The sequence below is a fragment of the Paramisgurnus dabryanus genome, chromosome 15 (genome assembly GCF_030506205.2).
Source record: "Paramisgurnus dabryanus chromosome 15, PD_genome_1.1, whole genome shotgun sequence".
NCBI lineage: Eukaryota > Metazoa > Chordata > Actinopteri > Cypriniformes > Cobitidae > Paramisgurnus > Paramisgurnus dabryanus.
Genome location: NC_133351.1, coordinates 11,340,181 through 11,363,793, shown reverse-complemented (window position 1 = coordinate 11,363,793; position 23,613 = coordinate 11,340,181). Strand labels below are relative to the sequence as shown.

General features: G+C 38.6%; 1 protein-coding gene across 1 annotated transcript in view; it reads left to right on the top strand.

Moving 5' to 3' along the window:
- Positions 1–414: 414 nt before the first annotated feature.
- The window catches only part of gli2a (GLI family zinc finger 2a), an 89,821-nt gene continuing 66,622 nt past the window's right edge, over positions 415–23,613 (top strand). The window contains exons 1-2 of the mRNA XM_065251981.2: positions 415–824; positions 12,944–13,062. Of these exons, the coding sequence (XP_065108053.1) occupies positions 12,948–13,062 (115 nt within the window). The 5' untranslated portion in view covers positions 415–824; positions 12,944–12,947. The remainder of the gene's footprint in view (positions 825–12,943; positions 13,063–23,613) is intronic.

Here is a 23,613-nt window from a genome sequence, read left to right as displayed (position 1 = left end):
ATAAACCAACCAGACGCAGTCATTAAAATAAAATTCCTTGGATTTTTTTATTAATAAAAAATAAGCTCCACACGAATATGTCTTTTCTTTTGTGTAGAAAGACTTTTCTTTTGCATAGAAAATGTTAGAGAATCTGTTTAAAATTTGATTATCATTTAAAGTGTAACTTTTGAGTTTTGCAGTGACCTCAAATATGAGTAGAATAGAGTTGCTAAATGCTTTTAAAGTGCCAACTAATCTAGCATAACTTAGAACTTTAAACTGTTTTAAATTGCATTGTATTTAATGTTCTTATGCAAAGAGGTTTTTAAATCTTCGGTGAAACTTGAAATCAAACTCCTCTTACGCCTTTACCTATGGTTTCAGTAAACCCGGCCCATCTGCTAAACTAAAGCGAGTGGCCCAGTACTCAAACGCACTGACTGAAGATACAGACGAGGGCAGATCGCATTGAAGAAAAATCAATCCAGCAGACCTTCATAACGTCACAACTGACGGCTGAATAAACTTGCTTTGGGTACATTTCAGCCGCGCGGAGGGGCAAATAGCGGTTTAATGTTCGCGTAACAACTCTTTTAAAGAGAGCGCGTGATGGATCGACGAAGTTTGCGGCGAGATGCAACTGTAGCGCTTCATGCGTACAGTGAATGATGTCGTTTTTCCTCTCGCGATCCCAACATCTGCTTTTGCAAACGATAACAGGACGCTGATGGAGTTTTGTGACATTATACAAGCAACTTCTAGCGTTTTTTCGAATAAAAAGTTGTTTTTCGGATGCACGTTGGACCACTGAGCTACTGACGAACTTTGCACCATCGAAAGAGGTAACTGTTATGCGTTTCTATTATTTGTGATGATTCAAAAAGCATAATGTTACTTTTTATAAGTTCCGTTTATTTAGTAACGGGCATCTCAAAGTTTGTCTCAAGTGTCCCATGCAGCGATATACAGACCGCATCTAGTCAGTTTCCGTGGTGTACTAGTGGCAATTTCAGCTATCATGAGCTGTTTAGTTTGTTAATGTGATTTATATAGTACAGATAAACACAAAAACAAAGTAATTCCTGCTGTAAAACTATGAGTATAGGTTGCCCAATGAAGTTGTTTGTCACATGCAAACTTTTTTTGACTGATAACACAACTCTGTAATTTACCAAGATCAACATCCTCAATTACAGGCAAGCATACATTCATTGTTGACTTATCTTTGGTTTTTCTGTTGACATACTTAACCCAAGTACTATACTGAGTTTATGAGTAATACTAACCTTAGTTAAGCCAATTGAGATGCCACAATACAATTTTTTATTGGTCTTATTAAGAAATTCAGTCACTATTTACCTAAAATAAACCCCAGTATATTCTAACTTTGTCTAATAGTATGGACAGTAACTTTTTACATGCATAACATATTACAAAGAAGTAAGGTATTAACTTTCTTTTATTATTTTGTGTGCAAATTATTCCAGCAAAAGTGTGCCCTGTTTTCCTAAAAAAAAGTGTTGTGTATGTTAAATTTAATGTGATGCCCAGTCCAGGGCATTAGCATAAGAATAAATGGTCTTAGTGAATTTGCCATTGTGTGGAGTGAGAAGCGCCAGCAGTCAGAAGCAGAGCTAGTGAAAAGATAAAAAAAGATGGTCCATTCAGATTATTCAGCCTGGTTTGGGCCACGACTTCAGCTTCTGAAGATTGGGTCGACCGTGTCACTTTCATGTTCCTTTTCTGTTGTTCTGCACCATTTTCACACATTTTCTCTTGTCCCGGCTTAAATCACGGCTGTTCAGCCTTGGAATTCCGCGGGAGATTTTAACAAATGCTCATAAAGACGGACCTTGAATGACGTGGTGAATGAACCCAACCGGGGGGAGTTGAAACCGCAAGTGACTATCAAGGCAAAAGTTTTTGCACAATTAAGTAACATCAATACATTTAATTGAAAAAATAAAATTTTAAAAGTAAAGGCTGCAATTCACAATAACTCGAGACAGCCTGGTATGGGTAGCTACTTTATTTGAAGTCACAATTCCAGTTTGTTCCTTGAGGATATGAATGAAATTATGCTATTATACATCAAACGCAGGTTATTTGTCAAGTGATTAAAGGGAAATGCTTTGGCGGCTAAAAGAGGCGACTTTGTGTCTTGGACAACACATTTAACGTCTCGGCCAAGGTAGAGTTGTGAGGAGTGTCTGAAGTACACTTGTGTCTCGAAATGAATTGATGAGAAGTGGTGTGAACAACAGCTGTGTTTCAGGGCTGTGTGTCGTGTTTCTAGTGTCGGTCTGAGCTGAAGATGACAGCAGTGGTGTGAAAATGGAAGGATGTGGAAAGTGGTAGCCCTCTCAAAGACTCTGTTCTTTCAGTCCCATCTTGTCCGCTTCGGCCTGTAGACGTGGGACAATCCCTGCATTTTAGTAGCTTGTGTCGGACGGCCCTCCAGACATCCGCCTCATTCTCTCACAAGTGTTTGGGGTTAATTAGGATCACATCACATCCGGTTTAGGAGTGTGGATGGGGTCCTTCAAAGTTTTTTTCTGTTCTCTCATGGAGCTATCGGGGGGGCATTGTTAAGTTTCAGCTGAAGAAAACACACGCTAAATATCTTAAATAAGTCTTTAATATGGCTTTAAATGTGTATGGAAAATCAGTGAAGGTTTGATTGATTGATCTCATTAGCCAATGGCAACTGTTGCCAAGACGTAGCAAGTTTGTAGGTCTTTCACAAATGCTGGACACGTGCCATGTATTAATTGTAATAAAGAATCGCATGTGTGATTTTATATGAATTCCAGTTTCCAATAGCTTGGGGATAAAGTAGGGGTTGTTGGAGGTGGTGTGCCACACCAAACGTGTGTGTGCGGCGATATCACAGGCAGAAAAACTTAACCTTTCTAGAAAAATGTTTTTTTTTTTTTGACTGTAACAAAAGCAGAGAAATTTTAAAGGAAAGTTTGCACTTCTCTTTATTCCATGTCATAAAAAATGAATGGGTTCTGAGGCTGTAAGTCATCACATTTTATGCTTTAAATAATAAAAATAGTCATACAGGTTTAAAACTGCAGGAGGGAGTGAACATGGATTTTTATTTTATTTTTGAGGGTGAACTGCGCTTTTACTGTAAGTGGATACTGATATTGTGGTGTTATATCATGCAAAGCACTGTGTAGTGTAAGCATTTGGATGTAAGACCCAGCTTTTTTTATTTCAGAGTGAACTATGCCATTTTAGTTAAAAGCTTTCCTCTTATTCTTTTTTCTCACACGCTCTCAGTTCTTTTGTGCTTTGGACCACCATTTAAAGACAGCTGGAAAATGAACGGTTGAAATGTATACTGTTTACATTAAGTTATATTTGACTTGTCATAGCTGTGCAGGGACTTTATACACAGTGAACGGCTAACGTTTCCCAAACCACACGTCCACCTGTGATTCATGCAAACCGCCAGACAGAGTGCGCGGAGGATGGACCTAAATTTATTTTATTAGCTGACCAAGAATAAACATTATACTTAACCAAAATTATAAGGCTGTATGTGAATTTTAGATGAGGTGTAGAGACAGCTGGGACGAGCCCATTGGAATACCAGGAGAACTTGAAAATGTACAGCGATGCTGGAATTATATGTGTACATATATCAGAATGAGATGGGTTGTGGTATGGGAGTTCCCCAGGATGGAAATTTACAATACAAATAAATACAGACATTACATTTTTAAGTGGATTGTTTATTTTTATGGGTTTTATTTTGATTATATACAGTTTTATAGATGGTCATAGTGTTAAATAGGCTAAAAATGTGTTTGTTCTCAAAGTGTCTAGACGAGGCGAGCTTTCAAAGAGTCCTACTTTTGAAACACTCAGCTTTCAGTATCAAGCAGAGATCAATGCTGTAATCCAGTGGTTTTCAAACTGGGGGCCGCGAGATGGTGCCAGGGGGGGCCCAGTTTTATGACATTTTATGAAATACATAAATTTATCATGAATTCTGTGTAATTAAACCTAAAAAAAATAAGGCTACTAACCAAAAGCACTACTTTTTTGTATAAGTTAATGTTTTTTTTATTAAAATGTTGAGTTTTAGAACAGTTTTTTGTCTTTGGGGGGCCGCGAAGGAATGCACCGTTCACAAGGGGGTCCACACGCTGAAAAAGTTTAGGAACCACTGGTGTAATCTAAAAGTGTTTTAAGAGAGAATGAGCATTGATATTATTTAAAATATAGTATAAAGTCACTCAAAGATTATCTTTAAGGCACAAGCTTAAAGACTAAGTAATTTGCGTTTTATTTGTTGTAGCTTGATAATTCCTGGGTGTTTTGCATTTATGCATTGGCAAAGCGACTAACTAATGCTGTGTCCGAAACCGACCCACTTTCATACTACATAGTAGGCGAAAAGCAGTAGGCGAGGCGATTAGTATGTCGGAATATATTGTATTTCAAAACAGTATGCGAAAAGTACCCGGATGACCTACTGTTTCCGGTTAGATTTTGAAGTGTGCATACAACGGACACTTCACTATCCCGTGATGCCCCAGGAGTGGAGTTATCTCATCAAGAAGAGGAGGCGTCGTTGGTGGCGATGCGGCTGTATTCGCGCTGGTATGACATGACGTGATGATGACGTATGTCATGTGATGTATTCAGTATGTACTGTTCAGTATGCGGTTTCAGACGCAGCATAAGGCTATTTCTTTTCAGTATTTGGGTTTTCTGGGAATGACCCCATGACCTTTGTGTTGCTAGTTCAATGTTCTAACCATTGAGCCACAGGAACATGGTCGATCGTTCTGGGGTGCATTTCCCGAAAGCAACTATGGTCGCAAGTTCTGTAGTTACCAATAGAGTTCAATTGTAACAACGACTATAGTTAGCTAACGATGCTTTCGGGAAACGCACCCCAGATCAGTGTCCTGTACCACAGTGACCAATTGTGTTATCAGCACAAAGGTTTGATCTTGGGAACACAAATACTGATAAAATGTATACCACTTTAAGTCTGCAAAATACATATATTTTAATGTAATCGTAGTTTGTAAATTGACCTAAAAATAAGAACGTATACTTTATTCACTTTCACTCAGTGATGTTTAACATAAATCTGTAAATTTTGTAAAAGAAATTATAATTCAACAGCCATTGAATCAAAGTACGTTGTGACACGCTGTTCCCTCTGAGGGTTGGCTTTGATATGCTAGTTAATTAATTCCTGAAGGGTTAGTGACAAGCTATCCGACACTACGCAAGATGAACCTCTCAACTCATTATTACAGTTATTGTATCATCTTCACAGCCCGGGAGTCGCCTAACAGTTTACACTCTCTCTGTCGCCTGCTCAAACAATAGCACAGTGTTCCAAGTGTTTGTTGTCGGTGTTAATCAAATGCAGAAACCTAGTCTGAACTGCACAGGGGCCACGGGCATCTCCTCTGTGTCGCTGGGACGATCTTCTGTTTCTGCTTTCAAGATGGGATTATTGGAAACGGCAAAGTCGATGCAGCAAAGTTGTGATTTATCAGTCTCGCTGCTCCTGACCAGGCTTGCCAGGAATGGAGGGGGCAGATAGATCGTCTCGTCGCGTTCCATAGGACGAGCAGGAAGATCCAAAGAGGAGCTCTGAACCCCTGCCAGGCCGCAGACTCCTCTCCAACAGACTGGAAGACGAGCTGGAAGCGTTGAGCAAGGAGAAGCCATGTGGTAATCTTCAGCAATCGGCTCGTTCTGTTCCCTGACACACACGTCCACTCCCGCCCGTAGCCTCTCCCTGAACGCCTCGCTGGCCCTCGGCCAGGCCGCTCCGCACTCACTATGGAATTCTCCCTCTCTCTCCGAGCGGACTGGATAAGGATCATGTGTGTCGCTGTCATCATCTCGAAATTCCTGGTGTAACTTAAATATATGACTCCCCACAATGTGGTCTTGAGAACAGCAGGCGTCTCGGAGAATTAAAATATTAATGAAATGGGACAGGAAAGTGGTCTTATTTTACCACACATATAAAAGAAAGTTAAAGTCTTAACAAAAAAAATTCAATATCATTGTCCAGCTTTCCACAACCATTCATTGTGACCTGGGGTTTTCAAACGTTACCATTAAAAAAATCATAAAAGTAATCATTTTTAAATTGCCAGCCTGTGGTCACCATACGCTGCTACCCAGTCTCCAAAATTATGTATCTATAGTCAAATAATTTTTTTATTCTTTCCGTGATACTGTCACGAATTTCCAAATTTTTTCGTGATTGTATCAAGAATTTGTGTCATTGTCACGTTTTGGTTACTCAACTGCTTTTTCCTATTTTTAAACCATTTTCCCTTCGGTTTAGGGTTAGATTTGGTGTTTGCATTAGGATGTCACTTTAAGTATTGGTTTATACAATTTTTTCAGATTTATTTTTTATATTTTCTAAATTTTAAACCATTGTTGCCTGGCGTCAGGGTTAGAGCTGGATTTGGGTAAGGATGTCATTTTATGTAAATCTAACCCTAAACCGAAGCAAAAATGGTAAAAAAAATTTTTTTAGTTTGAGTAACCAATACGATCACAAAAAATGCGGAAATTTGTGACAGTATCATAAAAAATAATCAAAAAAATCACGTGACTATAGATACGTAATTTCGTGTGACTGGGCTGACTACATAATGATTCTTCACTTTTGTGTTATATAAAGTTATCTGTTTGTTATATAATAACATACATATTTTAGAATGTTTCACAATGTTTCACATTTCCACTCCATAAAATAATCAGTTATAATTGTAAAAAAGTTGGACAACATAAACACCACCATAATCTTTAAATGATCAAAGTAACGGAATAAATGGCAACAACAAAACCTGCACTCAAATTTTGTGATACCCAAAATATAATTAATGTGTGGGTTTTGCGGTTGCCACAGGCAATGTTTACTTTTCCCAGATTATATTTACAGTACTTTTGATGCTACCGTATACACCCAAACTACAGAGCCAAACTGTACAATCAAATACATCCCATTCAGTAAGTCAGCTGCTAATTACCTTCAAACTACATTACACCACAACCGTCAGAGGCGGGTAATTAACATTTGCGTCTTTTTCTCTACGGGGGACGGACGGAGACATGACAGCTGGGTTTGTAGCAAATAAGCACTAACTACCCATTTGGTTTAGCGACCCGAGCAAATGGTGTGCAGAGAGAGCAAATTCTTTCGCGAGCTCCGATGTGACAAGCAACAGCTGCGAAACGCCGTTAAAGTATCCTCACAGTAAGCCATACCTTATTTATAAACACTTGTAGTATAAACACAGCTCTCATAACGATTTAATTAGGTGCGCAAACATATACAACTACATTCTCCGGGCGCTTGACGCAGCTTCCTCTCTGACCCTCGCTGAGAAAGTTTTTCAAACGATAGACGGAGACTCTTGCAAAGTGCAGGCTGTAAAGTCAACATCTGTTTCAGATTTTTAGGAGGACAAAGAGATCAACCACAGGATATTGCATATATGCAGGGGTTTTGGGGTGGGGTGAAGTGGGGGTAAGGTCATCCTTTGGTCTTTGAAGAATTCCTCTTGCTGGTCAGTGTGGTTTAAATCTATCTCTAGCCAGCTGCCAGCTCATCGGGTCTGTCAGTGTGGAGAAAGGAGTGTTGTAGTGTGGCTGTTTCGCGCTATAACATCTGACCTTTGCAGTTAGCGTATTTGTATGTGTCATCGGTGTGTTCGGGAATTCGATAGTGATGTATGTTATTAAGTTAATGTAGTAACGTCATCTTCAAGAGATGTGAGTTGATTCAGAGAGCACAAGGGAGGATTACATCTGAACTAAAAACCTCAAGAAATGGTTTAAAAGATAAACTTGAATGGTTTTGCCTGGCAGACAAGCATAAGTGGAGTACAATGTGCAACAAAAAGTCAGTACAGTTACTTTGTGCTCATCAAAAATGAACAATTTGGATTTAATGAAGATACAGTCTGAAAAAATGCTGGGTTATTTTCAACCCAGCATGGAGTTTTAATTTGAACCTATGCTTGGTTGTTTCAACCCAAAACACAGGGCTTTTTTAACTGGGTTTTCTGGGTTAATTTAACCCAACAACTGGGTTCGTCTCATTTTGACCCAACGCTGGGTTGAAAATAACCCAGCATTTTTTTAGATGAAGATGAAGAAAGAAATTGTTTCCTCAAGGAAAAATCTGGTAACAAGTTTTAACAGTGGGAGTAATTACTAAAGTATTTCCATTAACACAGGATACAATGAATAGATTTAATTCGTTATCGAGTAAACAGACATTGCATTTTTGTAATGTTATCTCTTGCTGGGATTTCAAAACAGCCTTCACATGCAAACTGACTCTGAATGCAGGATTAGATGTTTAGAGATAAGCAAAATCTTACCAGTCACTTTAGTCTATGAATGGATTTGTACTGTATTGTCTTCTGGAAGTTAATTTAGACATAATGATATAGTTATCATAGTTATTATTTAACTATACATTATAGTTATTATATTGTGTTAAGAAGAATAGGTCATTTTTGTCCCCACCATAATGTTTTGTGAGAGATTGTATCCTACAAAAGATCAGACATCAAACAAGATTAGGTTTTGAACTGTTTGCATTCCATAGCGTTGTGAGAAAGGCAAGCCGTAACACAGTAGTTGGAGAAAGGATCACTTAAACGAAACAAGACTCCAAGGCAAACACATGTTCATGTCATTAGCATACTGGAAGTGTTTATTTGTTAATGTAGCAAAATCATTTATCTGTTTATCCTTCAGTTTGTTGAGTTTATTTGATGCTATTGGTGTGCATAAGACACACAGGCTTCAATACTATTAGTGATGATTAATATATCAACTGTATAATTTTTTTTTTACTTTCCTTTACTTGTCCTGAAGAGCCACAGGGGCTGCTGTCTTTATCTTTGGTTTTTGTCTGTTTCTTTTCCCAGTCCCGTGGGGTAGATGGTCCTTTTCACACCTGTTGCTTCCATTCAAAGTGATTACAAGCACAAAAGGAAACGGTCAAAGCTGCCTGTCATGTATTCATGAGTTGTCTGTAAGAAAAACATTTTTGACACTTTGGGAGTCCATGTAATTGCCGGTGTTAAGTAGTCGATGTAATTACGTTCTTCGAAATGGAGGAAATGAAGTTGGGAGCAGATGAAATGAATAGCGTAAGGCCTTATTGCTTGACTTCTCTTGCCATTGTCAAGCTGATTTGTGAAAGGTAAATCGAATTTATATAAAAAGGATAAAGGGGACTGAAATGTTCTTTCAGTTTGCTCTCAATCACACACTGGTGGAGAAAAAGATGGTCAGGTATTTTCATTACCTATGAGGATGAATTTGTAAAGGAGTTGATTTACATGCCCAGTAGAAGAAAAACTTTTAAGGCTGGTTTAGCATTGAGACCTAAAAGTGCTTAAAGTCCCCCGTAGTTTATTACCTAAAACTTATTTTTGAGCATCATAATAGAATATGTAAAAGTTTTTATTTTACAACTCTACACCTGTGTAGTATATGCATATTTAAAAATTAGTCCCTCCAGTAAAACGTGATTATGCGATCGCATGATTCAATGCATAATCAGCCAAAGTCCGCATATTTATGCGGGGGCCGCATTTTTTAAATATGTCACACTTTCGCCGCATAAATTGCAGATTTCTGCTCGCAAAATATGCGGGGCTTGCATGCATGATTTCATAATCCCCACATTTTCGTAGCAAAAAGTCATATATATCTTAGCAGAAAGTTGAAAAATTTTGCATTTACGTCACACATGCGCAGCCATGTCCCCTGTTGTCATGGGAATGTTAGGAAGTGATGTAATTACGCGATGTGAAAATCAATGAAAAGCTGCAAAAGCTGAAAACAGTTTTTGCAAGTTCACGCAGTTTTTGCAAGTTCACGCAGTTTTTGCAAGTTCACGCAGTTTTTGCAAGTTCACGCAGTTTTTGCAAGTTCACAAGTTCACGCAGTTTTTGCAAGTTCACGCAGTTTTTGCAAGTTCACGCAGTTTTTGCAAGTTCACACAATTTCATCGCATAAAATCGCATAAATATCCTGCATATTTCATGGCATTTTTTAAGAAAACATGCCGCAAAATCAAGGATTTTTGCTCGCAACAATCACAAAAACTCTGGTCGGACCATAGATAAAAATATGCACATTAGTCCCCACCTCCACTCTTTCGCTCCACCTTGGACCATAGATTTATATATAAATAGATGCTACATTCAGTGGTTTCGGACACATAACTGCTAAGTCAGATTTTACACAAAGCGTACATGAACTAATATTTTTAGCGCTGATGTTAACCGGTTCAAGCATTTACAGAAGTAGAGCGCCGCAGAGTCAATGCAACAGCCATCCGTAATATCTGTGGCTCGAACTACTGATCCATTCATTTTTCTGTGATAATGTGATTGGTTACATGTTTGTGACTTAGGAAACCGAGGAGATTTGAAACCGCGGGAATGAGACTGTCTTTGGAAAACTCAAATTTTATGGAGAAAATACTGAGCATTGGTGTTGATTGAATGATGACTTTGCACATGGTTTGTCTTAAAGCATATTAAAAACACCAGATAGACATAAAAACAACAATAAAAGTGTGTTTTTTACCACAGGGGGACTTTAAATCTTACATAACAACTTTACTTTTTTTGCAGTATTTATTTATTGAAGCAGAAAATGTTATCGCCAATAGGTTGCTCTTTCGTAGTTTAGAAGTTAGAAGATGGAGTTCTCAGTTGTGTTCGGAAAATTTAAATAGAAACAAATGTGAATTGTTCAAATACGAACAATAATAAGAGTATAGAATAGTAAACATTATGTAGATGTATAGCTAAAATAATTTGGATTTGGGTACATTTAAAATTTGGATTTGAGTTCATTGAGTTTTCAATTATATTGATTGTTTAATTTTAGACTTGGCATTTCTAAGCTCAGTTTGTGATATTGCTGGGATCTCTTTTGAAACTTTAATGGAGACATTTGTGAGATTTCTGAGGCAGAGAAAATATCTGAGACACAGGAGACTGTTTCATCTTATTGCGGCCTAGGAAAAATAGTTGAGATATACTAAAGAGATCTCATCTGTGATTTTTCTTTTGTTCAGTCCTTAAGTTGAAGTGTAAAGGCAATTTTATGAGCAGTCACGCCAGAATTTTTCGGTCCAGCAGTAGGTGGGGTAATGCTGTAGGGGGCTGCTTTAGGGGATTAATCCACAAGCCTGCATGGTCCCGCACCCCTCTGTCATGTGGACCGAAATTCTGATCCTTTTCACACGCTGCATTTGTCAGAGCAGTCACGCAGAAGGAAAGAGTTGGTTTCTTGTTGTTCTCAACCTTCACCACCTGTCCACTTGTTTCCTTACACCTGCACTGTCCTATCAGATCTTCGTGTCAAACGGACAGAGACAAACATAGTCTGCAGAGCTAAATGTGGAAAGGGCGTGCAGATTTGAAACTGCTCCAAATATAGATGTTGTTGTAATCATAAGGATTGATCATGTTTGACAGGCCTTTGTGAGTCATTGTTACTATACGTCTATTCCGAGACAGATTTGGACGGAGTATTAAGTGTTACCAGCAAATTAAGGGGGCCGATGCCAGTAATAGCATTCTTGAGTTTTCCAAATGTCATCAAAGTTTCATTTCATTTAATGTTCTCTTTTAACAATTGCGGTAATGATATGGAACCATAAAAACTATGGATGACTTGAAACTTGGAAGGTGGTTTTCATACGAGAGGTGAAGATCTGTCCCAATTGTTTTAATTGGCTTGCTTCATTCAATAACAACACTAACCTTACAAAGCAGCAGTAGAGGGGTCAGTATTACCTTAAATTAAATGAATCCTAGCAATTTTAGCGACATCTCCAAAGAAAAGTCTACAGAGGTGTCAGCGAGACAGGATGGCAAGTTTTGGCTAAAGCGCTGAAACAGACGCCGTCCAACTCCAACGGTCCGCCTCTAATCGGCTTATCCTGGCATTGGGATGTTTGTCTGGCACAATCAAAGGGTGATGAATGTGGCCGCAGGTAATCTTACAGGATACCAAACATAAGAAAATGATATTTTGGTAAGGCATGTTGAAACAACATTCAAAAGGTCAAAAGCAAAGCATCATTTAGTTTGCGTGCAACATTTTCCGCGTGCTAGTTATTATTGCTAATAGCTTCAGCGTATGATGAATGCAGAAAATAAGTGTAATTTGCAAGGGTATTTTGTTTTAATCTTACCGCTGACTAGAAGAAGAAAAGAATAGTTTTTTGTTTTTTTCATATTAAAAATATTTTTCGTGCAAAATCTATGCAAGTCTTTTGCAAAGCAGGCCACACTATTTAAATCTGGTTTACGTTTTAGTCCGTATTAAACAGACTTGTTCATCTGCTCAAGAACAAACAACATGGGCAGCCGCAATCAGAGACTGAATGGCCTCCGCCTGGACCGCTTTTCAGTCCTAAACCACTCGCTGTTTGCTCTGAACCAAGGATAATCTTGTAGGTTACACAAAGTTAAACAAGCGGCGTGCTGCCAAGTCATCTGCCTTCAGCGCGGGCCCTTGAGTGCTCTGACAGAGCCGCTGCAGAGGAGAGACTCCATACGCTCGCTGCTTTGTCTCTTTTGGTAACATGGCGTTCTAGTACAACTCCTTTAAGCTCTCAAAACAAACAGACAAGTCATGAGACGGGGCATAAGGAAGTCAGGGATTTTCTTTAGAATTAAAGTTTATATAATTTAGCCACACCCTTTAGATAGCTAGTTGAAAGATTGATGTGAGAGGCATTTAGTAACTTCATGACCATTTATTGCCACCTCTGTAGTTAAGATGCCGTTTGTTTTGTTTTGATGTCTCTTCGTCTGCTAATTTACTGCGCTGCATGTTTTCTGTCGCCTGTTGAAACAGCTGAAACTGTTTTGTGACCTTATATTCTCATTCATGGCCCTTTTAGACTCATGGAGACCACAAGTCCAACCACCACCGAGAAGAAGGAGTGTAAAGGGTCAGGCCTGGATGGAAGCAGTTTCTCAGACCTCCCCAAAAAGCCTTCTCCAGCCACGGCATCCAGAGGTACGACACTTCTTAAAATTAAAGTCCTGTTACGTTCATTTTTTTTTAAATGGTGAAAGAGAGGACCTGGACTGTACTGAAAGCCAGGGCTATTCGGCTCTGGTTCTGGAGGGCATCCAACCTACAGTTTTGCTACAACACTAGGCAAACACACCTGAACAAGCTAATTGAGGTCTTCAGGATTACTTCAAAATTGCAAGCATGTGTTTGTTATTAGGGTTGGAGCTAAGCTCTGTAGGACAGTGGTCTCTAAGATAGGAGTTGAAAAGCCCTGCTGTATACAAACCATCTATATGATGATTTATTCTGATTTAATTTCAGATTATTTCTATTGCACTTTAAAACATTACCAGGGCTCCAGACTGCCCCCAAATGGTGGCATTTTGCCCCTAAAATTTGAGAGTGTGCCACTGAATTTTACATCCAGTCGCACATGTGCAACCAGTAAATTTGACCTTTTTTCCAAAAGTGCACAATAAAATGTGACACTGAATTTGAAACAGCTTATTGTACTTTCTGCATCTATCATTAAAGTATTTATTAGTAATACAGTGGCAATTAGTAGAAATGTGAATATTTGGTTAGCATGTTGATTTACGGTGTGTGCCCCTAAATTTTCTGGTTGCGCCCCTAAAATTTTCAGTTGGGGGCAACTGTGCTCCTAGTGAAAAAAGTTAGTCTGGAGCCCTGATTACTAAATCTTTTAATGTTTGCATACAGTCATTATTTTTACAATTGCTTAAAATAATGTTTTCCAAGCACACCTACATTATTTATGCAATGGTACTCTACAATTGTATAGCTTTAGCTCCATATTAATGTTATAATAAAACTAGGGCTGCACGATAAATCGCAAGCGGTTGTCACACGCATCTCGGTAGTAAAGCCGGTTCCTTTATTAGTAATAAATCGCCATCAGCAGCTTTTAGATGGAGCGGCATTTAATACACAAAGCCTTAGTTCACTGACAAGCAGGGGAAATATCGCATTCATAATCGCATAATCGTGGAGCCCTAAATTAAACAATTATACTTACTAAGTTTTACAACTAGCCATGTTAACATATCTTTCGCATCATAAATTAAATGATATATAACATTATTGTGTTTATATATCGGTCAAGATGAAAAGACATATCAAAAAATAAAGATGGCCTATTCATATCTTGTTTATCCAAAGAATGAGGAAGAGAATAGAGCTGGACATGTTTAAAAGATGTCAGCGAATGTGTGATGAAAACCCTTTTCTAACTAGGTTGAAAGCTTGTTTTTACCTCGAGAGTATACATTTTATGAATTTCTTAAAACTTTAGGGAGATCGGTGGACGGCGCTGTCCGTCCGAGTCCTCCGACAAACATGAAGATGGTGAAAGACCTTTGAAATGCTAATGCCCCTCTCGCAATATGGCTTTTTATTGTTTAATGAGGGGTTTGGTGGCCTGCCATTAGAAAGCAACGATCATACATTGTTTAGGAGAAATAAAAGTAAAAGTAGGGCATCTGTTTAGACACTCTTTTAAATTTTATAAGACAAAAATTAATTACTTGCAAATTTAGAACAGAAAGTTAGATTACAAGAAGAATAGAGATGTATATTATTGTTATTTATCAGTTGTTGGTTGTCAAAAGAGTTTTAATACAAACCTCAGTGATGGTGTGTTTTTGTTGTTTACCTCTGGAGCCCAGAAGTGATGTATTACTGATCATATCTGTCTGTGTTAGCACCTATTGTTTGGCTGTAAGAGTCTGCACTAAATAGTAAATGTAGCCTACTCTTTACTAGGGGTGCACCGATAAATACGATATACAGTAATAATACGTGGCCGATAACTATTCTGAATCGCACAGCTGATATTATTCACAGCTATTTCATGTACTACGGCTTTTGATCAGCAAGTCCTTATCGATCTGAAATCACTGTTAGTTTAAGTCATTTATAATATGCACGAGAGCGCCCTCTGGCTTTCGGATCTAGCTGCATTTCACCATAATTAATTCAGAAGCATAGTAAGCATCATCGGCCAATATATCGGTGCACCCCTATCGTTTACCATTGTAGTAGGCTACATTCTGTACTGTGGTGGGTACCACCAATAGTTTGTTGGCCTGCCAGAGAGAAGTAATGTAAAGATAATGTGTTTTGTTTGTTTGTTTTTGCAATCGGGTTTATGTCTACAGTCTACTAAATTTCTTTGTTAATTAGAATTAAAGTGATCGTTTAGCGAAAAATGAATATTACCCCATTATTTACACAATTTGAGTTATTTTAGAAAATGTCTCGGTTCAACCAAGTTTTATAACAGTAGAAAGCAGGGTCTATGACTTTAAAGACAAAAAAGTGCATCAATCCTTTACAGAAGTTTTCCACATAGCTCCGCTAAGTTATTAAAAGCCTTCTGAGGTTAATCAATGTTTTTTTATGGTTACATTTTTAAAACTTTATCATAACTATAGCATCCTGTAGCGGCCAATGCGCATTATGCGTAACATACGTTTTGTAAGTTCCGGTGACATTTGAGACTTTTGGGAGTTGTTTTAACTTTAAATAGGGATAACTCAATATCCTGTGCCATTTTCTTGAAAATCCTTGGTTTAGACGTTTTATTTGTGACTGACGTTGTTTTGGCCTCTCATTGGTGTCTCCACATACGTCACTACGCATTATATGCTACATCCTATACAGAAACACTCCGGTAAGTGCTTTCGCCACTGCCGGAATCTAGTTATTATAGTTTATAAAGATCTTAGAAAATTGCTTCGTTTTTTTTTCAGTTTTCGCTGAACTATCGCTTTCACATATGTATTAGCATATAAGAATATACCTTATCCTTAGCAACTTAGCATACAGCTTAAGGATATACAGAATTCAATACACGGTCAGATTTTTTTTAGAAAGGAAGAAACATTAAAAAGCATGAATTAATTTAGTTAATGCTATATATGAACAGATTCCTTGTCCACTGATCTCTGATAAGTCTCCGGAGATCCTGGAAGTCCTGCACGGTGTAGTTCAAACGTTACCTGTAATTGAAGCAGAAGACCCTGATTCGATCGTTGTGTTTGAAGTATATTGAAGCTAAACTCTGCAGGAAAGTAAAGCTCGGGGTGTAGGATTGAGCATGCTCCGGTGAACTTTCTTAAAGCATTTCTCAGCTATTCAATACCTTTTGTTTCGTCTCACTTTTATGTCTATTTACAGCTTCTGCTTAGACTTTTATGCTGCAGAATGTGTTTTATTGAGGTCAGTCGAGTGGTTATAGGGGATCAGAGGGATTTATAAGACGTTCGGGTGAACCTTTGTACCCGAGACAACGGGTTCAGTGCAGGTACAGATACAAAGCAGAACTGCTAAAGATGTTAAAGTTTCCAGGAAAATATGCAAAGTTTTCTGACCACAGTGCATTCTTTTCCACCACTTTTAAACAGGCCTGATTTAAATACGTCCTGAAATGAACTTGATCATCTTTGCTCAACCGCCATCTGTTCTAAACCGAAAATCTTATAGAGTATTATACAAGACATCTTGGATCAAATTGTGACTATAAAGATTACAAGCTTGCTTTCCTATAGAACAAGTCGCCTGCTTCTTCTTCGGTGGTATTGTACAAAATAACTTAGAACCAGCACCATGTCAGTGGTATTTCTTTATCCCAGTGAGCTGGTCTCCGTAGAGACGATGAAGAATGGATAGGGAGGTTGGGTGGGAGGGGCAGATAGCAGTACAGCAGGCAGCCCAGGGGAAAGAGGGAATGCATCAGGGGTCAAGCCACTGGCAGAGAAAAATGTGGCTTAAAAAGCTGCTCTATCCGCAGCCCACTCTAAAGGGACAGCCACTAATCTTCCTGAGAAAGGGATTTATTCTCTCTTTCTTCTGCCTTGCTTTTCTGTTTCTCTAAATGAGGCCCTTCCGCTGCAGTAGGTTTTCTGGCCCAGAGAAAATTGGTCAGAAGATGTGGAGGATGTCTGACAGGTTAGAGGAGGCCACATTCATGATGGTGTTGTTTTTGTTTTGTGTTCATGTCTTCACCCACTCGTTGTAACATTTGTAGGAACAGGAGATACTGTAGCTTCAAATTTTCTGGTCATTCATTGGAACATTCATATTCGTCTTTGTGTTTTTCCAAACTTTTAAATTCAGGTTAATTTCACTGATACGATGAGTGAATGGATACAAATGCTGTCAAGCCCAAAATTATGCATTTTAGATATAAAAACTAAACAGGATCGTTACCGTTCCTGTAGCTCAATTGGTAGAGCATTGTGTTAGCAGCACAAAGGCCATGGGTTCAAGCCCAGGGATTGAAGCGTCTGCCACATGCATAATGTAATGTAATACACACTATAAAAAGAAAAAAGTTGGATCAACTTAAAAAATTACTTCAGTTGGTAGCACCTAAAAAAAATTCAAACTAAATTTAATTTGGAAAAATCTTTTTTTTTAGGTGTTAAAAAAATCCAGATAATTTACTCACCACCATGTCATCCAAAATGTTGATGTCTTTCTTTGTTCAGTCGAGAAGAAATTATGTTTTTTGAGGAAAACATTGCAGGATTTTTCTCATTTTAATAGACTTTAATAGAGCCCAACATTTAATACTTAACTCAACACTTAACAGTTTTTTTCGACAGAGTTTTAAAGGACTGTAAACGATCCCAAACGAGGCAAAAGGGTCTTATCTAGCAAAATGATTGTCATTTTTGACAAGAAAAAAAAAGCTCTTTTAAACCACAACTTTTCGTCTAGATCCGGTCGTGATACGTCAGCGTGACCCCACGCAATACGTCATGACGTCAAGAGGTCACAGAGGATGAACGCGAAACTCCGCCCCAGTGTTTACAAGTGTGTTGAAAGAGGACCGTTCCTACGTTGTTGTATGTCAACTGATACTAATTAATGTCTTTGTGTCAGTTTATTGTTTACAATGGTCCGCAAATGTGCGTTTTATATATGTAACACGTGACCTCCCTACGTCACTACGCATTTACGTTAGGTCGCGCTGGACCGGACCTAGACGAAAAGTTGTGGTTTAAAAGAGCACTTTTTTTTTTTCTTGTCAAAAATGACAATCATTTCGCTAGATAAGACCCTTATGCCTCGTTTGGGATCATTTAGAGTCATTTGAAAAACTGTTAAGTGTTGAGTTAAGTATTAAATGTTGGGCTCTATTAAAGTCCATTAAAATGAGAAAATTCCTGCAATGTTTTCCTCAAAAAACATAATTTCTTTTCGACTGAACAAAGAAAGACATCAACATTTTGGATGACATGGTGGTGAGTAAATTATCTGGATTTTTCTTTTAAGAAAATGGACTATTCCTTTAAAGGTGACCAAAATGTTTAATGGTGCATTAACAACAGCCGCGGTGGAGCTGCGCATTAAATTCTAGTCATTTGAGACATTCACGCAGAAATTTGCGTCAAGGGAGGGGCTTCTGCGACTCCGCAAACACTCTGCTCGCTTCCTGTAATCTCGTCACTACTACAGCAAGGTCCTGATTGCTGAACACGACACGGAAATCTGCCAAAGTTCAGATTTTTCAACTTGCGCGTTTCTTGCAGCAACGATGCCTAATCGCGTCTTTGCATTGACTTAACATGTAAATCACTTTCGCTTGCCGCCTCTACCGCATCTGCTGTGAACCCTGCATAATGCTGCATACACATCAAAATTTAAGCATCTCTTTGGATTTTTCACGTGATCTAACTTTGCGTCATGCAAATATTTGTGTTGAGTATTTTCAGATTGCGTTTGAGGCGAATAGTGCGTTGCACAGCCCAATTTGTGTCATTTGCATTGCCTCATGCAAATTTGTGTCTTCATTGACTCTGTATTTAATCTACTTGGGCAAAAAGTAGCTTTTGTGTGTACGCAACATTAGACTTGCCTTAGCAAGAACTTTAACTCTAAATTAATTTTATTGCTACAACAGCTATCACAGCTTAATGATGTATGCAGCATTGTGTCTTCGTTTTTTGTGTGTTCCAAACTTTTTTCCCACTATTTGTAATCATGTAATATTCGCTGCGAATTCTGACCACAGATAAGTGGAAACAACCTCTTTCACCAGCGGTTAAGGGGATTTGTGCAGTTTCCTTCATGTGGCTTTTATAAACAGTTAACTAAATGGCTTTCCAGGATCCCCCTTCTTTCCCCCCATCTTAAATTTCACATGGGGGACTGACCAGCCCCAAAAGGGGATTTGAAGATTAGATATGGTAAGTAAAGGCAAGGAGATGTCTTGATTTTATGCACAGGGTAAGGTCTGCTTGAAAAACATGAGATTCTGATCAAGAAGTTAAAGAAGTAGCTCAGATTCTTTCCACTCTCATTAAACAAAGTTAAAGGCAGAGAAGTTGTGGCCTACATATAGAGAACGAGACTGAAAAAATGATGTCCGGCTTGCTTGAAGTTTGCTTGAATTCGGTCACATGGGTTTCAGTCTTTTTTCTTCAAAACATTTGATGTCTAGTCTAAAAAATGTCTGGTGTATTTCGAACATTAGTGTGCTTGAAAATAAAGAATAATATATGTATACTGTTAACATCTGAGGAATTTTTAAAACGCTCTGGAAGTACTTCTTACTCTTACGCATCGCAAACTAACTTAATGCGATGGATAGACATTCACTTCGCTATTACAAGCAGATTTTTCACATGTTGTACGAGCCAGACATAAGACATTGACGGAGATATGGCCACCACACAGAGATACAATCCATAACTGACTAAGAAATGAAAGAATGTACCTCTGATATTACTTTAATGCTGGAAGGCTCTTGCCCTGCTTCAAAGCCTCTTGTAAAAAGTCAAAAAGAGGGAGCTTAAGGCAACGTCTACACATATAAATCTCTATACTGGAGACATCCATACATGCAGGATCCAAAGACAACATGTTACATTCCAAGCCATTTACAAGCAGTGAGAAAGTAAAGAGCAATATATGGATGCTTCGGGGGATTAACCCACTCGCTCTCTTCATCTCTCCCTCCTCTCTTCCACTTTTTAATGGCGTGCCATTCCCAGCATGCACCATTTAGTCCTGGCTTCGAACTCAGAGATAGTTTCTTCTTTTTTATGTTTCCTGGTGTAGATTTGTTGGCTTTGGAGACTCCCTCCCCTACAGGTGTTCGGTACCTCTGTTTCCTATTCGTATGAGAGTTCAGAGCCAGCTCCGAAAATACCAATATCAAGCGATTTTCATGATGTTTAGTTCAGTTTATGGTTCTTGAACATCTGCTTGTGTAGATGGCATGATCTGCTAAAATACTCAAGCAGCAAAAGCTCAGATAAGAGATCTGATGAGAGACTGGATGCTGTTTTGCAGAACATTGTTTAGCATATTTTTGTTTAAAAGATAGTACATGATTGCTCTTGCCGCTCAGTAAGTGGAGAATTGTGTTTGCGGCATAAGGTCATGGTTTTGATCCAAGGAACATGCGTATTGATAAAATGTATACCTTGTAATGCCCTGTAATTTGCTTTAGATATAAGTATCTAAATAGTTAAGTAAAATCAAAATCGGACTCATAAAATTCCTGAGGTTTTCCTTGTCGACTGACTAGTCCAACGCATATCCGCTCATTTTTGCAACAAGGTAATAGGTAGTTAGAAATTAGACCGTGTGTACAGAGGAGCTGGAAGCTATAAACATGAACTTGTGTCAACATGGCTCATTCTTCTGGCTTCGGTTCAGACAGCACAGGGTGAGATATAGTGAGTCCACTGAACACACATCTGTAATGCCGTTAATGAAAACAGGGTGTGAACCACCCTACCCACACACAATCCTGAGCCAAGCCAGAAGACCAGTGAAGCATGACAGGAAGAAAATGTCTGAAGTCTTCCAGACATCTACACAAGATAAACAAAGACAATATTCACTTCATAACACCACCTTATAATTCCAATTGCTGAGAGAGACGGCAGTCGACTGTATTTTTTAACTTAAAAAAGTGCACTCAAAAATGCAAATTCAGTCATTCGAAACTCTGTGGTTTTATGTTTACAGTTGATCTTTAAGACCGAAGTATGGTCCATTTTTTACGTTTATGTGAGGGTACACATACAGTGCATGATATAATTTTCGTCATCAGAAGAGCACATACTGTATGCACACCTCTCCGAATTTTTAAAATCAAGTGTGCATTGTACGCGTATACATACAGTTTAAAAAAATATGCTTATCAAGGCTGTACGTTCGACAGTGTGTGTACATTTGCATACACATAAAAAACAGACTATACTCAGACTTAAAGGTGAATTTGAAAATGCATCATTTTTACCACGCTGTATCTGTCTAGTTGCAGCCCCCTACATGTCCCACCATCATAATAGTGAAGGTACAGTAGTGCTTCTTTTATTGCTCTTTTAAAGATATACATTTGCTTCGTCTAGGGAACTGATTGAAGTTACTGTAATTCTTTGTTGTGTTCTAGTTTTCAAAAATGGGGCCTTTTGGTCATGGGTTTAATCCCATGGAATGCACTGTAGGTTGCTTTGGATGAAAGCCGAATACGTACATTTAAAATGTAATGTGTTTGTGTGATGCCATTATTTGTTTATTTGCTTTCGCGGAAGGATCAGAGGTTACTTGTTTTGTGTTGGTTTTTGTCCTCGCCTTAAGCCAGGGGTGGGCATTCCTGGTCCTGGATGGCCACTGTCCTGCAACGTTTAACTCCAACCCTAATCAAACACACCTGAATGTCATTTCCAAATCGTACCGAAGCCTTTGATTGGAATTTTCAGGTGTGTTTGATTGGGGTTGGAGCTAAACTTTACAGGACAGTGGGCCCTCCAGGACCAGGAATGCCCACCTCCGCCTTAAGCTGTCTCATGTCTTCTGAGGGCAAGGAATATTAAAGCTATTCACAAGTACTGTGATTGTTTTTGCTTTTTATATTGTGTTATTCCCTATAGCAATTACGATGTGTTTTAAGTAAGCATTTTGTTTTGGGTGGTACTGTGGGTAGCACTCGTGCCTCACAGCAAAAAGGTCCCTGGGTCGAGCGTCAGTGGGTCGGGTCACAGTGGCCTTTCTGTGTTGAGTTTGCATGTTCTCTCTTTGTCAGTTTGGGTTTAGTGTTTACTCTGGTTTCCTCCTACAGTTCAAAACATGCAGGTTGGGTGAATTGGAGATGCCAAGTTGCCCTAGCCCAGGTTCTTGCCAACGATATAGCAGTAGATGCCCCCTAATGGCATAAATAATTAAATAAATTAATGAATCAATAAAAAAGTAATAAATACACACAAGACAGCGTTGAGATTAATCCAGGACTAGGTCTTAGTTATTAGAAGATTTAAATAGTTTTTACACTTAACCTTACAAAAAACAATACTGGTGTGCATCTTGAGACAAAACAATGGCACTGATATATGTTAAGATATGTCAGTGCTAAATGTTTTTTAATTAAAGGGACTCTCCACTTTTTTGAAAATATGCTCATTTCCAGCTCCCCTAGAGTTAAACATTTTTAATTTTCACCATTTTGGAATCCATTAGCTGATCTTTGGATCTGGCGGTACAACTTTTAGCATAGCTTAGCATCATTTATTCTGATTAGACAATTAGCATTGCGCTAAAAATAACCAGAGTTTCTATATTTTTTCTATTTAAAACTTGACTCTTCTGTAGTTACTTTGTGTACTAAGACTGACGGAAAATTAAAAGTTGCGTAATAATCAAGGACTTTGCTGCCGTAACATGGCTGCAGGAGGCGCAATGAGAATACACGGTGCCTTGAAATAGTCCCCAGCTATTGAAAGATACAAAGGGAAATAATCAACGGTAAAAATCTAATGTTTTACTCTAGAGGAGCTGGAAAATGAGCATATTTTTAAAAAAGTGGAGTGTCCCTTTAAGGCAGCCCAAACATGCATTTTAGTCTGGGACTGGGATAAACCTTTCCCACGAAACCGCCCTGTGGACTGATTATTTTCGGTCTTCACCAAAAACCAGGAACATATTTAAGTTAAAAAGGTGCTAGTTTTTGCTATTATATTTATACTTAAAAGCACAGCTGTGAAGCATTTCAAAGGCATATTTTCCCACCGATTGACGGTTGGTGTGTCAGCAGGTTGTCCGGCATTGAAGACATTGGAAGAGGGGCTGACAGCGGTAGTCATCATTGGACACGCTCCAAAGACAGGGCCCAGACACGCTATAGTAAACTGTGTGACCAGCAAAATAAGCAGCGGGGGTTGACTGTGTAAATGCAGTCGGCCAAGTGATAACAAACAGAGGGATCCTCCAACCGCTGGTGGACAGACACACACACAAAGAGAGGCCTATGGTGGCTTTCCTAGCCATTCAAGCAAGTGTCCGGTGCTATCATGGCTGTCTTATACTCTGATGCACACCATCCTCACCAGATTACCAAGCAGGTGAGCGAGAGTGTTACCATAGACTGCTCAAGGTCAACTGTTTCCTAAGTTAATGGGATAGTTCGGCCAAAAATGATATTAAACCCATGATTTACTCACCCCCAAGCTGTCAGAGTTGCATATGTCCATCGTTTTTTAGACAAACACATTTTCGGATATTTTAGAAAATGTT